Below are 15,367 nucleotides of genomic sequence, written 5' to 3' on the forward strand. Positions count from 1 at the left end.
ATATATCCAGGGTGGCCAAGCTCCTTGATAGTCCGAGCCATTTTTCAAAATTTGAAATTTTTCGCGAGCCGCAATTAAATACGTATTAAAACGGTATGCAAAATAATCCAGAATACAAATTATATCCGTAGCAAGAGTGATACAAATTGTTTCCTCCAGAGCACAATGTCAACTGTCCGTTGCAATGACAGTTTACAAATTCAAAATCGGTTTGAAGTCGGTCGATAACGGACGATTACGCCACTGTTTTTGTTCGTTCGCGAAGTTTTCGATGAGTCATATCATTCTTAACTTGGACGGAAATGAAATTTGTTACAACGTTGCACTTAGTCTTTCATATTTGTTGTTAGTAATTTAAAAGACATTTTGAAAAACATACGGAACGATAATAATTTTTTTAAATATAATAACACAAAAATGAAAAGGGAACTCGGGTACATTTATCGAGAGCCACAAATAATCCTTCAAAGAGCCGCATGTGGCTCGCGAGCCGCAGGTTGGCCACCCCTGCCATAGACTATTCTCATCTGTGCTTTTAATGGTTTCACTTAAGGTTTCCACACAGTCTACTTCATATTTAATCTGCCGGGATAGATAGTTATTGATGAAAGATTTGCATTTGCGTTTGCAGCACACATTTTGCTTTTGAAATCTGAATTCTTAAATCTGGGATCTAACACTGTAGAAACACTGTACAGTAGATCATATTCTTTTCTATGCCACAAAATCATTTGTCAATATTATTTAAATAGGCCTTTTTTGGATATTTTCCTATTTTTGTGATAGGGTTTGTTGCCTCCAGAGCTTTTGCAATGAGGCCAACAACAGGAATAACTTTACTAACTGTTGTGTACTTCTCACCCATCGGTTCAACGGTTGCCAAGTAAGATGGCTTCAAAACTTCGAAGCATTCTTCCAAGATTTCCATCTCACTTTTAACAACCAAATCGAGAGCATCTTTTGGTTTCTGTAGCACAATGGCAACTGCATTTTTAATTTTCAAAAATCGATCCAGCATATCATATACTGAGTTCCACCTGGTTAACTTACTTGATTTGTCCTAAGTACCACGTGACAAGACAAATCAAGAAAGTTAACATTATTCAATAAAATAAAATAATCAAAAAATGTAAAATGGTAAATTCATTAAACCACAATAAGTTTTGAAATGTTCTTAAACGTTTGACTTTAACTTACCACTGTAAAGTGAAATCAGGGGAAAACGAATCGATGACACTTATTTGTGACGACTGTGGCGAAGTATAAGCAGCACTGTTAGGCCTACTATTACCTTCCACTTCCACGACTTCCATGTGATCAGATTGACTATGTGAAGTAGTAGGACGATTATCAACTTCCACCTTCTTGCGAAAAATATGTTCATGATAATTTTTCAAATGCATCGCAAAATTGGTTTTATACACACATTTTTAAACGTTTTTTTCAGATTGTGCATTCTGCGAAATCCGTTCCAATGTTTTTTTAAAATAACGCCAGATTTCTTACTTCTTCCTAGTCTCCGCTGCCATGTTTGTTTAATCTTCTTCATCTTCTTCTCGTACTCTCGTGACTCGATCTATCAGCCCACTCCTGAGCTCTGACCGGCGGGACAAATTTGTTTAATCGATTAGTGTTTCTATTCGATTATGAGGTAATCGATTCCTGTTATAATCGATTAATTTCGATTGCGATTGATTAATCGCCCAGCACTATAACGAAATAGATTATTTTTTTTTAGTTGTGTAATATGGAGTGAGTATAAAGTGAAACTACAGTTTAAAGTTTAGCTTGCATGTTTTCTTAAATTTATAGGAATAATTTTAAAATGGTTTATTTTTACTTAATAAATTACTAAGATTATTTATTTTTTTGAACATTTTAGCTTCATACTTGATCTTTATGTACAGTACTGTACTCTGAACCAAATCATACACAATAGATCATTTTAATAGTGTGATTAGTGTTTTAAATTTACGTGCAAAGATAATAAATAACAGAAAATTTATACTTTGTTAATTATAAACTTCATCCTTTCTTGAACTTTTTATGAATAATATATTCATAAAAAGTTCAAGAAAGGATGAAATTTATAATTAAGACAAGTCAGAATATTTTTTGAATTTGTCATATGCATTTAATATACAGTAGTTAGATGAAACAATAAAATTAACTAAGTTTTGTATACCTCTGAATGAGGAAATTTTCATAAATGTTGCTTAACAAATTATAAAGTTTAAATGTAAAAGTTATTGAACAATTTTGAGTAAAGAATGTTCTCCATACCAGTTCCATCATGCATATACAGTCGACCCCCCTATAACACGGATTCCTATATCACAGCGAAAAAATTGCGACAGTATTCGTACAAACGTGCTAAAAAAAACTCATATAATTCTGTAAAACGTCATCGCCGACTCGTGTCGCGACAGAATTGGTTGAATCTAGACCAATAGCGGATATTGTACAAACCATTGAGTTTAAACGAGCAGCGGACCTACTAAAAACCATTTATTATTTAACGTCCATAAAAATTATATTTATATTAATGATGTCTCCAAAGTTCAGCGAATTTTTTGCAAGAAAATAATTTATCAGGAAGCACACGAGCGCCATTCGACGACAAGCTCCACGACGAAAACAAGCTTAAGCAATGGCGTAGTTGAACGGTGCACGCTCGGTAAGTAATCCTACAATTTTTTTGTTTATAGCATAGTTTATATGGATTAATCCCAAAAAATTATACGTATTTTGGAAATGTTGAGTCGAATTAGTCTAAAATCGATTAATTTTATGGAAGAAAATGATCATCTTAAAATAGTTCTAGCTACAAATGCATAGAAGTTTATGGAAGAAACCTTTCAAACAGCCGTAGTCCGTAAACTGCATATGTGCCGGGCTGCGATTGGCTGAACTCGTAGAAAATGGATTCATAAAAACTGGAACGTATCTACTGTGTTATAAGGGGTCGACTGTATCTGTAAATATGTTTAATCAAATTTGCATGACCATTTTTCAAATTAAAAATATAAAATTCTTGTATAAATTATTTAACAATCAATAATACTGTGTTTAAATTCTTTTGAATATAATAGTTATATATGTTTTAAATAGGAATTTCCATACATTTCATCATGGAAATTGTTTATCAATATAAGTGTCAGGAAAAGTAATGTTACATTTATACTGCAGTGTTTTCATAGTAAGCTATTTTTTAAACCCTTTTTTATGTTTTGTTAAAATAATATTACCATACTAATGAATAAGTATTTCTAGATGCCTTGCATGTGCTGTATACTTGGTTGCATAGGAAAATATATATCCTGTGTCTATATTTAAGTTTCCACAGGATTTGATTTGAAAAGCAAACCAATGGATTAGAGAATTTGTAGAAAAAATAACTTATAGATATTTAAAATGTTTTAACAATTATGCATTAAAAAGTATGAATTATGTTTAGGCGAAAATATATATTAAATTAACTAATCTGCATTTCCATTTAGCATATTCGATTGTAATATATATATATATATATATATATATAACATTAAATACAAGTTTTTGTAAGTTTAAAAATACTGCATTGTCTAATAAAGAATGTAAAAAAAATTCAATTTGAAATTTACATTTGTTTTTGATTATTTTATTATTATAGTAAATGTACAAAAAAAGCTTACAAAAATACAAAACAGATAAAAGTTACTTCTTAATGTTTAAAAATGTCTCAACATTAAAATCTTTGATATCACGTAATTTAATGTTAAAATTATTGCAAAATTTTCAATTAATGTCAATAGATACAAGAGCTAGTGAAATTATAAATAAGTGCCTTTTATCAAGTGTTAGATGAAATGTCTATAACTATAATGCCTACCCGCTGTCACAGCAACAACAATACAATGTTTAGGCTAGTCGATCATCATTTCCGATTTTAGTAGGTTGACGTCAGCTGACCAATCGACGCGTTGTGCCATCTGGATATTTAGTCGCACGTCTCTGGGGGACCGGGGATCGAATAATCCCCAGAAATTTTTGGGAGGTGGTCCGGCCGGATATGTCGGGCCCCGTTCCTCACCACCCTGCCGTCACATTATGGGACTGGCCGAATCCATAATGGGCTTGCAATAAAAGACCCTCTTAGTGCCCACAGAGCGGAAAGAGTTAAAAAAAAAGTCTGTTTATGGAAAGAATCAACTTGGGTATTAACCAATGAACATTAGCCATTGATCGTTTAGTTATGGCAAGTTACTTTCGGTTTTTTCCTCATTTGTTAATTAAACATGTCACCTCCAATATAAGCAGTCTTTTGGAAGCTTCACCTTTTGGTATTGTAATAAGAGGAAGTTCGCTATAGTAGTTGTTAAACGTATAATTCTTCATGCCATAAAAAAAATTAACACAATTAATGGAAAAGTCATTGTGCCATCTGGTAAGAGAAAATAAAATAAAATTCATAAATTGTCTGACATATTAAACGAAAAGTGCTGACATCATTAGGAAATATTTTGATTGATTTAACTGAAGTAACACCACGCGTGACCTTGAATTCAAGTCGATTCTTTCCGTAAACAGACTATAAGAGAGTCTTTTTTTTCCATACTCATCGTCAGGCCTAAAATAGAGGAGACCGGGTGGCGAAGGACGGGGCCCGATACACATATAAAAAATTTCTTGTNCACTATTTTCGGCTGTAACTGGAATTAAACGATAGATTATGAACGTCCATGTTTCGCTCGAGCGGAAAGCGTTTCTAAACTATGATGCAGCGACGTGTAGCGATAGCTGCTCGTGACGTCATTTACGCTGCACTCTCGCTGCATAAAGAAACGCAGCCTAGATTGACACCTGACAGACATTCGGCCGTCTAGGGTAAAAAAAAGTCAAAATTAGTAAAAATATAGTTAAAATAATTATTGAAAAAAATTAATCTACAATAATTTTTTTATTATTTAATATTTCTTGGTTTTAAATATAAAATAAATGGCATGTTTCAAATACTGTATCAATATAATTTTTATTAAAAAATTTCTCACATATTTCTAGTAATTATATCACCAATTAATAAATAATTTGTTTTAGTTTCAATATTTTAAAAATTATTCGTTAAAACTTTAATTAATAAATGAAAGTAAATTACTGTATAATAAAATTCGTTATAAAATTAATAATCTCTCTTGTACTAGATTTTTTGACATCAGGGGGCAGTTATAATCATAGATGTAGGCCATATTGGTGCACGTGGATTATGTTTAGGTACTGCCTGTTCAAAAATATAAAATTCCTCTATTCTGTTCGGACGATGTGTGATAAGCCGAGGATGTTAGTCAGGTGTATAGACGATGATGACTTCTTAGATATAACATTTCGTTACGGAAATGAATCATTAAAGGAAAGACAGTTCCGTTTTCGTAGATCTAAAGAAGAAATCTTGAGTTCTTTCTACAAAAGAATTATTTCTAACATTAATTCGGCTATAACTAAGAAGAGGAAGAAGAGTGCTGAACAGGAAGATAATTCTCTGTTAGATATTCCTTTAAAAATTAGTTATGAAGATGTCTTATTAAACGAAGAGACAAAAAACGTAGAAGCTCTCAAAGAAGGAGCAATTGTATCAATAGGGGATGCAGTTTATGAAGTTTCAGTTAATGTTCCAGCTGTTCGATCTTTAAAGTTACCTTCTTCATTAATGGTTGGCTTTCCAGTACATCCAATTCTTAAACTAGAGTTTTCAAATGTTATTGATTGTCAGTTTGTCTGGTATAAATTGATTAACAAAGAAGAAAGAAAGAAAATACAGGAAGAAAAACGCCAGGATAACATTTTAGTTTTGAATACTGGATCGTGGCTTGAAGTCTGTCGGAATTACACTTATACACCTGTTGCAGATGATGTGGGGAGAAAGTTGAAATTCGTGTGTGTGCCAAAAAATGGGAATAGAATAGGTTTAGAGGAAAGTTGTGAATCAGTGGAAACAGTAAATGCTGGTCCGGGACACTGTCCTTTTGAAGATAGGCACATGTACACACAAAATCGTGTACACAAGGATAGGTATGTATTATCAATGTATTGGTCTTTCTTTTATGCAGAGTTGCATTTTAAACTTGCTCTGAGTGTAGTTTGAAAGATGACCAACACAACTCCCAGAAACTTTTTGGGGTGGTCCATTCAGTTATTTTGGGTTGTGAAGCTGATTGGACCCATAAGGCACTTGCTGGAAAGGTCTTCTCAGTGCCTACAGAGCATAGAGTGAAAAAAAAATTGTGGTAAACAGGAATATTATCATCATGCTTTGTAAATTACTATATTTGAGACAGATATTGAAAATATTTTTAAGCACACATTAGTATCATCATTATAAAAAATATAATTTTTGAATCAGCTATTTTACATGTCATAATCACATAATATCAGTTATGTACTATATTACTTAAGTAAAGTTTGAAAATTTAAGCTATATTGGTTGTTATTAGAATACACTCAAACTATAGTTTAATATAAAAATTTTGATGAAAGTGTTGATATTTTATGAAAACAATAAGCTTTTAAAACAGTGAACAACTACATTTAGGTTATAAGTAATTTTGATTTCTGGTTTTAAAACAATTCATTTTTGGTAGGCAAAAAGACATTGTGTGAAGCATTTTCAATTAGTAACTTTTTTACAAACACATCGACTATGTGAAATGCTTTTGCATATCAGTAAATTATTGATAGTAACTACTTAGAAGAAAAGCATTTCATTAACAGCTGGATATGTTCATAATATGCATGGTTTTAGCCACTATATTCAAAATATTTATATGTAATGGAGAGATTTAATCCAATTTTCTATACTAGATGAATTGCCAGTACCTGAAATGATTCTTGACATAAGTGCTGACAGTAATAATAGAAAACTCAGTAGATTTAGACAGTAAAAAATTTGAATAATGATAAACAAAAAAATTACTTTAAAAAATAATATATTGAATATTTTTGAACACAGTCTATCTTCAAGAGATATAAGTTTAGCTTTTTAAAAAAAATTATTCAAAGCTAAGTAAATGTTTGCTTACAGATAACATTTAAAGCTTTATAAACAAATGTTTGTTTTCAGATTACAGATAAAGTTTTAATCATTAAAGATAGACTTAAGAGTTTTGAAATATTCAGATACAGTATATTATGCATGTTGGTTTTAATGAAAACAATGGTTAAAAAATCATCCAACAGAAACAACAGAAGTGAAAGGAAGTGCTTGAGTTCTTTAAGAGGAACCGTATCTATCTCAACAAGAATACTGAGAAGACTAAAAGCAATACATAATACAATATGGTTTAATGAATGTAATCAATGTTGTTGTGTTGCTATGATTCCTGATAAAGTATCTGATATTATATATTAGTGTTTCATGCAATGTTGATTCAGCTGGTTAAATTTAAAAGTAAACTTTTTAAAGTAGAATTTTCAATTATTTCTTATAATATTGAAATTGGAATTTTATACTTGAGAAAAATACATCTAAACTATAGTATTTACTACAAATATTTAGAATTCTATATTTTGAGTGTCAAAAGCTGGAAAAGCACAGTTTATTGACTTAAGAGTCAAATTCAGTTATACAAAAAGTTTATATCAATTTCACATAAAATGTGACTCTACTGTATGATAGAAGTAATAACTTTGGTCTCCATAACTATAATAGTATACAGTATATACTGTATTTTTGCGGAATAACCGGCATACCAGTCTATCTGGGGAGATCATAAAATCAGATATTTCTGTATGGTAAAACTTGGCATTCCAGCTTATCCTGGGGGAATTCCAGCATGCTGGTTTCAGTAAGGTTATACATCCTCTCTAGAGGGCACATTAAAAAAAACAAATGAGTTATGTCATGTAAAAACAAATGAATTTTTATTCTAAACTGTAAAACTGTCATCATTAACTCAAAAACTGTGATTATATGTTTAATTTCTTCATTTTGTCTTCTTTCTAACAAAGTAAAATAATCTTGAAATTCTAAGTGCTTTTTTTATGTATAATTTATTGTTATTTGATTCAAAAAGGCAAAAATAAACATATTAAATTTAAGAAACTAGCTATAAATTAACTTACATCTATTAACATCTGCTTTGTGTAAAATTTGAGAGGAAGATGTTATTTTTAAGATCAGGGTAGATGGTCAGTGTAGCCTACACTGACTAGCTATGTAGTCATACTACTGTCAATATGTCATTGTTTATTGTCTTATAAATAAAAACTCTCTTCCTGATTTTTAGTCAGTCAAATTACAATGTTGTTATTTTATTATACTCAGAAAAATGTTTTATTTAACATTTAATTAACAACTAGTTTTGTTAGATCTGATTAATTTTATATTTTAGTCCCCGTTTAACAGCATGCTAGTAACCCCAGGGTTTCCGGTTTTCCCTGTTTATATGCGGCATGCCAATCATTCTGCAAAAATACAGTATACGATCTTCCAGAAAAAATGCTACCATTTTAAATGATAGTTGTAATTATGTTAATTATTATCTGAGAATGTTGTAATGTACATTAAACAAATTATCTGAGAAGTATAAATAAATGTAAAATAAATGAACAGTTTCAGATTTATTCATTACGGTTTCTCAATGTGTGCACTTCATATCAAACAGTACATATCCACCAATACTCAAATTCTTTCTACATTTGTTACAACATATCTATTGTCACTACTCCCATAGAAGTCACAATTCTACAGCTTCTGCAGATTACTCATGTTGCATAATGATGAATGATTTCAACTTTGAAAACTGCAGAACACAAAACACCTCTATTGTGAATCTGCCACTTTCATTTATGACACTTCCTACAGGTAGTACAGGTATCCCTTGCTTAATGCAAATTTGATTAATGCACAAAAATTAATTGTGGAAATCCCTTTATAAATGTAGCAGAAGTTTTAATTTATGCGGCTTTACCAGCTATCTTTACTTAACACAGATACTGTATTTGATTAATGCAATTTTAATATACACTGTAACATCGAGGAATTAACTAAATGCATTAATCAAGGAATACCTGTAGATGACAAGTACATTTGAATACAGATGGGAGATGAAAGTCAGATAGTTACTCTATCAATTGGTGTACATTGCATATTTCTCAGATAATTTTACAGTAATTTAAAATAGTAGAATTCATTTTGGAAGATCCTGTATACATATATATTTATGTAAAAACATGTACTGGTACACTTATGGTTACGGAAGCTGGTGTATCAGATTTATTGAAAATCATTTACAATATTTAAATTACTGTAGTATATATACAAATAAAAATATCTTAAACATCTTAGCATTTAATTAATAATAATGGTAGTAGTAATATACAGTAGAGCCTCGATTATCTGACTCAATTGGGGACTGGGGTTGGTTGGATAATTGAAAAGTCGGATAACCGAAAAGTATGAAAAAATCTATTATTAGTGTAGTATATTATTATAGCCCATGTAATTAGTATATTAATATATTAGTATATTGCTGTTAACCTACTTCGCGTTGAATTTTCATCGATGTTAAGCCTAACAAAAATTTTCAAAAATAATAATCGTCACTATTGTATCATTCAAAATTAGAAAATTAAGCCTCATTTAAATACTGGCTGCCTTTCATGGTCGAATGAGTGTTGCCAGCTAAAACACGTAAAAATAATATTAAAGTAGCCAAGACATAGCCAAATATTGTAGCACCACATCACTAGCGGACATTTGAAATTTGCCGACTAGGACGGTCGGTTAATCAGGGGTCGGATAATCGAGGTTCTACTGTAGCCTGATCTGGAAATTGTTTGGATTTACTGAAGTATATATATTCTTAGAGAACAAATTTTAATAATATATAAAACTGTCTATATTAAAATAAATTTTGCAGCTTTCGATGTGTATCGTACAACTTGTTAGCAGACAGGTATGCAGATTCAGATTTTTCTCGCACAGTACTCTTTCCGTATTGTCCACCATATGCATTAGACATAGATTACAGAAAACAGTTATTTATGAAGGAAATTGCAGGTGAGTAAACTGATATGTAGTTTAAAACACATTTAACATTGATTTCCATTATATAAATTTAGCATAAAGTATATATAAATATTAACGAATGTATAATCTATGTTATTTGAAGGATATAATGCAGATATTCTATGTTTACAAGAGGTAGATAACTCAATATTCACAAATGATTTAGTTCCTATTCTTAAAGAATTTTACCAAGGAAATTTTTCTCAAAAAGGAGAAAATGTAACAGAAGGAGTTGCAATATTTTATCATATATCAAAATTTAGGTAAATATTTTAAAATAAAAATTGGTATTTTCATTTCATTTTTTTCATGTAAAGTCTATTTTCAGGTTGATAAGTGAACATACTGTGATGATTCGTAATATTTTATGTAACGAACCAATTTTTGGAGAGATCTACAAAAAATTGGCAGAAAATAAAAGTTTTATTGAAAGGTTTCAAGCAAGAAACAGTATTCTACAGGTTGATAAATTTTAACTTTAAAATTGAATAAAAATTAATGAAAGTTTATGATACAGTAGAGCCTCAAAAATCTGCCTAATGTGGACCGAAGGGTGGCCGAGTTTGTGAAAATGCCGGGTTATCGGGAATGGGGTTAAAAAAGGATAAGTATGCGTGTTTTCTCATAAAATATTGTACTGTACTTGTATGTATTGTTTGCTTGAGAATAAACTGCCCAAATACCCTTAAACAAAGGAAAAATATGTCCTTTATGAAGGCATAGAGCCTTTACTACATGAAAATGAAAATTAATGAATACACTGTGTATAGTAATTTACCTGTAAGACAGACCTTAGAAAAATACTTTATGAGGCATAAAGCTGTCTATAATGAAAATTAAGTAACTAAGGATTTTTTTTCTGCCCTGCCAAGAGTGGCCTCTGTGGCCGAGTTTTCAAGGCTCTACTGTATAAAATTTTATGATTACAAGAATGCTATTGCTTGTACAGTAAGACCCTGCTTAATGCTGCCTCACTTAATGCTGATTCAATATAACGCGGTCTGCTCAAAGCCTAAAAAATGCTAAAAATTTATGCTGATTTAAATTATCATGGCATTTTATTGATTTGTATATAATACAATTATTTGTGAACACAAACCAATCAGCAAAAGGTGGCAAAAAGGTATACTTTCTTTAAATCTATGTTTGTTTGGTGCAATTTTGGAAAAAATATAAAATCAGGGATGCCATAAGAAATAGCGACTTCACTTGGCAAGAATTAACTGATAAATGTACGAACGAAGTGTGGAAGAAGTTATGGCTGAAGGTATCCAAGAATTCTCAACTAGAAGAGCCTATCGTTGTATTGTTAGGTTGACCAAACTCAACCTAATTAATATAGCAGGACTAGGAGATATTGAGGAGGAGTTACAGCAGTTTCTGGTGAGAGCCTTACCAACAACAACTTTCGAGAACTGGCAGAACATGGAATTCCTGTGGAACTGGAAAATAGAATTCTGAAAACTAAGAACCCAAAAAATTTCTCTACAGATTTTCTTAGAAAAAGTTTGGTAACGATAACCAAAATTGTTGATCAAATTGTAGCGAACAATCCAGATTTTGAAAGGAGTGCAAAAACAAAATGAGGCGTTTTGGATGCAATCTTCCACTACTGACATTTGCTTAAGGAAAGAAAAAAGTGACAAATGAAACTTCACAACTTTATCGTAAAAAACAAGAATTTCAGAAGAGCCAGGACCTTTGTCACAAAAAATGAACTTTACATTTCTATGTGCATATGTTTGTGTGTTATTTAACATATATCCTCCACATTAAGCAGGGTCTTACTGTAATTATAAAATTTTAATTGAAGTGCAAAGAATTGTAAAGCTTTATAATCTTTCAATTTTATCTGTTAAAATTAATAAAAATAAATTTTTAGTGATTTACGTAAATATTGCATTGAAAAAACAATAGATAATAATTTTATCAACATAATTTTTGTTTTTAATTAACCTTTACAGCTACTAAAATATTTAAGCTGAATTGATTCTTTTACTCTTTCCACTCTGTGGACACTAAGAGGACCTTTTCAGGCTTATTGTGAATTTTGTCAGGCATATGATGGGACAGCTTGGTTATGTGGTTTAAAAGTTATAGAAGGTATACAGACTTTTCTAAGACTCATGTATAAAAAATGATATGCAGTTATGTTGCATTTTTTTTAATCATGTTAATCATGATATAATTATTTATATCATGAAACATTATTTGATAGTGTTTCATGATATAAATAATGATATAAAATTAAAATACATTTTTTAAAGATAAAATTACAAATCTGGTAAAAATTTGTAAAAGGTTTTATCACTTTTGTGTTTAAAAGTAGTAGCAAATAAGAAAGTCTGTTTGTATGCTTTGTCAATTAAGCAAATGTTTCATCAATTATAGACTTTTTTTGTTGTTTAAGTTTTATGATGAAAAATTCTCAAATATATTAAAAATTTTTTGATTTAAATAATTTTTAATTCAAAAGAATAAAAATTAATGTTGATAATTAATTAAACTTAAAATTGTTGTCTCAAACATTTTGTACAATATTAAAATTATACATTAAGCCAGTCCACATATTTGGTATTTACCAACTCTGTGATGCTAGCTTTACAATATGATTTTACTATAACCATAAAATTAATTTACTTGATTCATAATATCAACTTTCAGTTGTGAATTTTCTTTAATACTAATAGTGTCAGTTTAAAACATTTAAATATTTTGACATTTATTTTTAAAAATCAAGTATTGTTTGTTAATATTAAACATTTTATAGTATAAAAAACAAAATTAAACTTTGGGCATTGACAATGTTTAATTATTAATGATGAACCTTTATTTGAAAGCTAATTGAACTTATTTAGTGTATAATTTTGATTCTGTTTATTGATTTTGTTAGGAAAATAATTTCAAAGGTATGGAATATTTTTACCGGATTAAATTATATTCATAAATAACTTTCATGTATTTGATATTTTCATTAATAAAATTCTTAATAAAATTTATCATTTTTACCCTCATAAATGAACTGGAAAACACAAATTGATCATTTATCAAATGAAGTGTATGTATATACATTAATTATTATTGAAATTACAAAATTATAACATATTTGTGGTTAATTAATTTTTAGAAAGTGGATTAATGATTAAATAAATTTGGCACTATCTATTAATAATGTCATTAAAAATTACTGGGTTGTAATTATACTCATTAAATTTGACACTAGATACTTGTAGTGTCAAATTAAGCATGTTCTCATCTGTTGGTAGCTTTAATGATCTTAAATGTAGTTAAATAATTTGTCAGTTGCTTTTCGTTGTTATTAATAATACAGTGGAACCCCGGTTAATGAACATCCTGGTTAACGACCAAATCAGTTAATAAACTTTTATTTTGCAAAAATTTTGTCTCGGATAACGAACGTAACGGTATTTTGTGTCAAATTTAGTTGGTGTTAGGCATGCGCGAGTTAAGCATTGCTTTTCCGAGTATTTGTGCTATACTTCTTTTTTCAGTTTTGTGATTTATATATTTAATCAATATAGCGTCCAAGAAGGAAAAAAAGTCATAGTGACAATAGAAAACAACAACGCAATATAAACGACAATGTGCTATCACATTTGAGAAAAATTTTGATTAAAAGAGTAAGACAATCAACTTTAGATCAATTTCTTGTTCCTTACAGAAACAGTTTGTTTGTTTGTTAAGTTATGGCAATGCAACACTTGGGCGATCTGCCTAGGGGAATGCCTTCTGGGAGGTGTTTTTAAGGGAAACTGGCCCCTATTTAGGCGTTACAGACGTGGAGAAAACCCGGAAAACTCCACGTGGCCAACCTGTCTGAGCGAGGTGCGAACCCACGAACAAACTCCTCGTGTTCAAGGTACGAAGACCACTTAGCCAGTTCTGGGTTTTTTTTGCCGAAAGAGACTTCGACTCGAAAAATCTTCCAATGAAGTGCTACCCGTTATTTTTTTGGAGTGGATTCCCCTTCTAAACATTAAGGTTCGTATATCTCCACTTTTCTGCCACCAACTACAACAAACGAAGTTATGTACAGTGTATTTTATTAAACAAAGTTTACATGTTTTTGCTATAATGGTAGTTACTACGTTTTCCTACATTTCCATCAAAGAAAATTACTGTATATTATAAATAAAATCACAAAAATTTCGGAGACTAGAACAGATTAATTGCATTTGCATTAAATTCTATGGGAAAAATTGCTTCAGTTAATGAACAGAGTCGGATTAAATTGCTTCAGTTAATGAACAGAGTCGGACAGAATGGATTAAATTCGTTAACCGGGGTTCCACTGTATAGGGGGGGAAAAAAAGGAAAAATAATGGGTCTAATGAAGGATTTAAATTGGCAATTATTCCTAACAAATTAATTTATCAGGCTTTTTCCTGATGGCTATTAATTTTAGAATATTATATACTCAATAATAATAATAACAAGGCCAGAAAATAAGAAATCTGTGGAGGATGGATAGGGTGCTTATTGTACCTATTGTTCTCTCCTGTACAGGTGTGATACCACACACACTACACAAAAGCCTGGGAACATTACAATTGAATAGAAATACCATCACACTACAGAAGGCCACTATATTGAATACATGTCATATTGTTAGGAAATTCCTGAATACAGACACTGATATACTTATCTAATTTTAGTTTTATTTTGGTTGCTATGCCTTGACTCAGACCCTGCATAGTACACAGCCACCAGTGTGTACCAAGTATAACCCACTAAACTCAACATAATAATAATAACTCTCTCGTGGTCACCACCTGGTCGTGGTGGGAGAGCCCAGTAATTTTACTGATCCATAGGGCAATGCAGGCTGGATCACAAGCTCCTGATAAAGACACCCATGCCAGTAAGGTCTATGGGGAGAAATTAAGCTAAGAGTGACCACACCCACATTCTGTGGAGATATTTATCATGATAGTAACCAGATCAAAGTGTGATACCAGCTTGGATGTCACCCAGGTTAACAAGGTTAGGCAGAGGCTCATGTTCGAAAAATAGGCTGCAGCCTCCCTTGGTTACCAGTGGCAAAAGCAGCACCAGCCCAAGCATGGCTACTGCAATGCCCTCAACAGATGTGAGGAACCAACCTAGCCTTGGTGTTTCTGTGGCAATGCACCCACAGACCATAAAGGCTGGAAAACCTCTCCAATGGATGAAATGGACATCAGAAATGAACGAGTTTATCATCCATACTTACTACGCAATCACAAAACTCGAAACAAACATGACAGCATACAGACAACAACTACACCATAGATTCACACAACAATATCCTCACCTCACTGTCAC

General features: G+C 31.0%; 1 protein-coding gene across 1 annotated transcript in view; it reads left to right on the forward strand.

The window, feature by feature from the left end:
- Positions 1-5,215: 5,215 nt before the first annotated feature.
- The window catches only part of LOC111622979 (2',5'-phosphodiesterase 12-like), an 18,162-nt gene continuing 8,010 nt past the window's right edge, over positions 5,216-15,367 (forward strand). The window contains exons 1-4 of the mRNA XM_023365456.1: positions 5,216-6,045; positions 9,894-10,033; positions 10,146-10,305; positions 10,371-10,503. Coding sequence (XP_023221224.1) covers positions 5,243-6,045; positions 9,894-10,033; positions 10,146-10,305; positions 10,371-10,503 — 1,236 coding nt within the window. The 5' untranslated portion in view covers positions 5,216-5,242. The remainder of the gene's footprint in view (positions 6,046-9,893; positions 10,034-10,145; positions 10,306-10,370; positions 10,504-15,367) is intronic.

This window comes from Centruroides sculpturatus, unplaced genomic scaffold (genome assembly GCF_000671375.1).
Source record: "Centruroides sculpturatus isolate CEXI.00-Female unplaced genomic scaffold, Cexi_2.0 scaffold289, whole genome shotgun sequence".
Classification (NCBI taxonomy): domain Eukaryota; kingdom Metazoa; phylum Arthropoda; class Arachnida; order Scorpiones; family Buthidae; genus Centruroides; species Centruroides sculpturatus.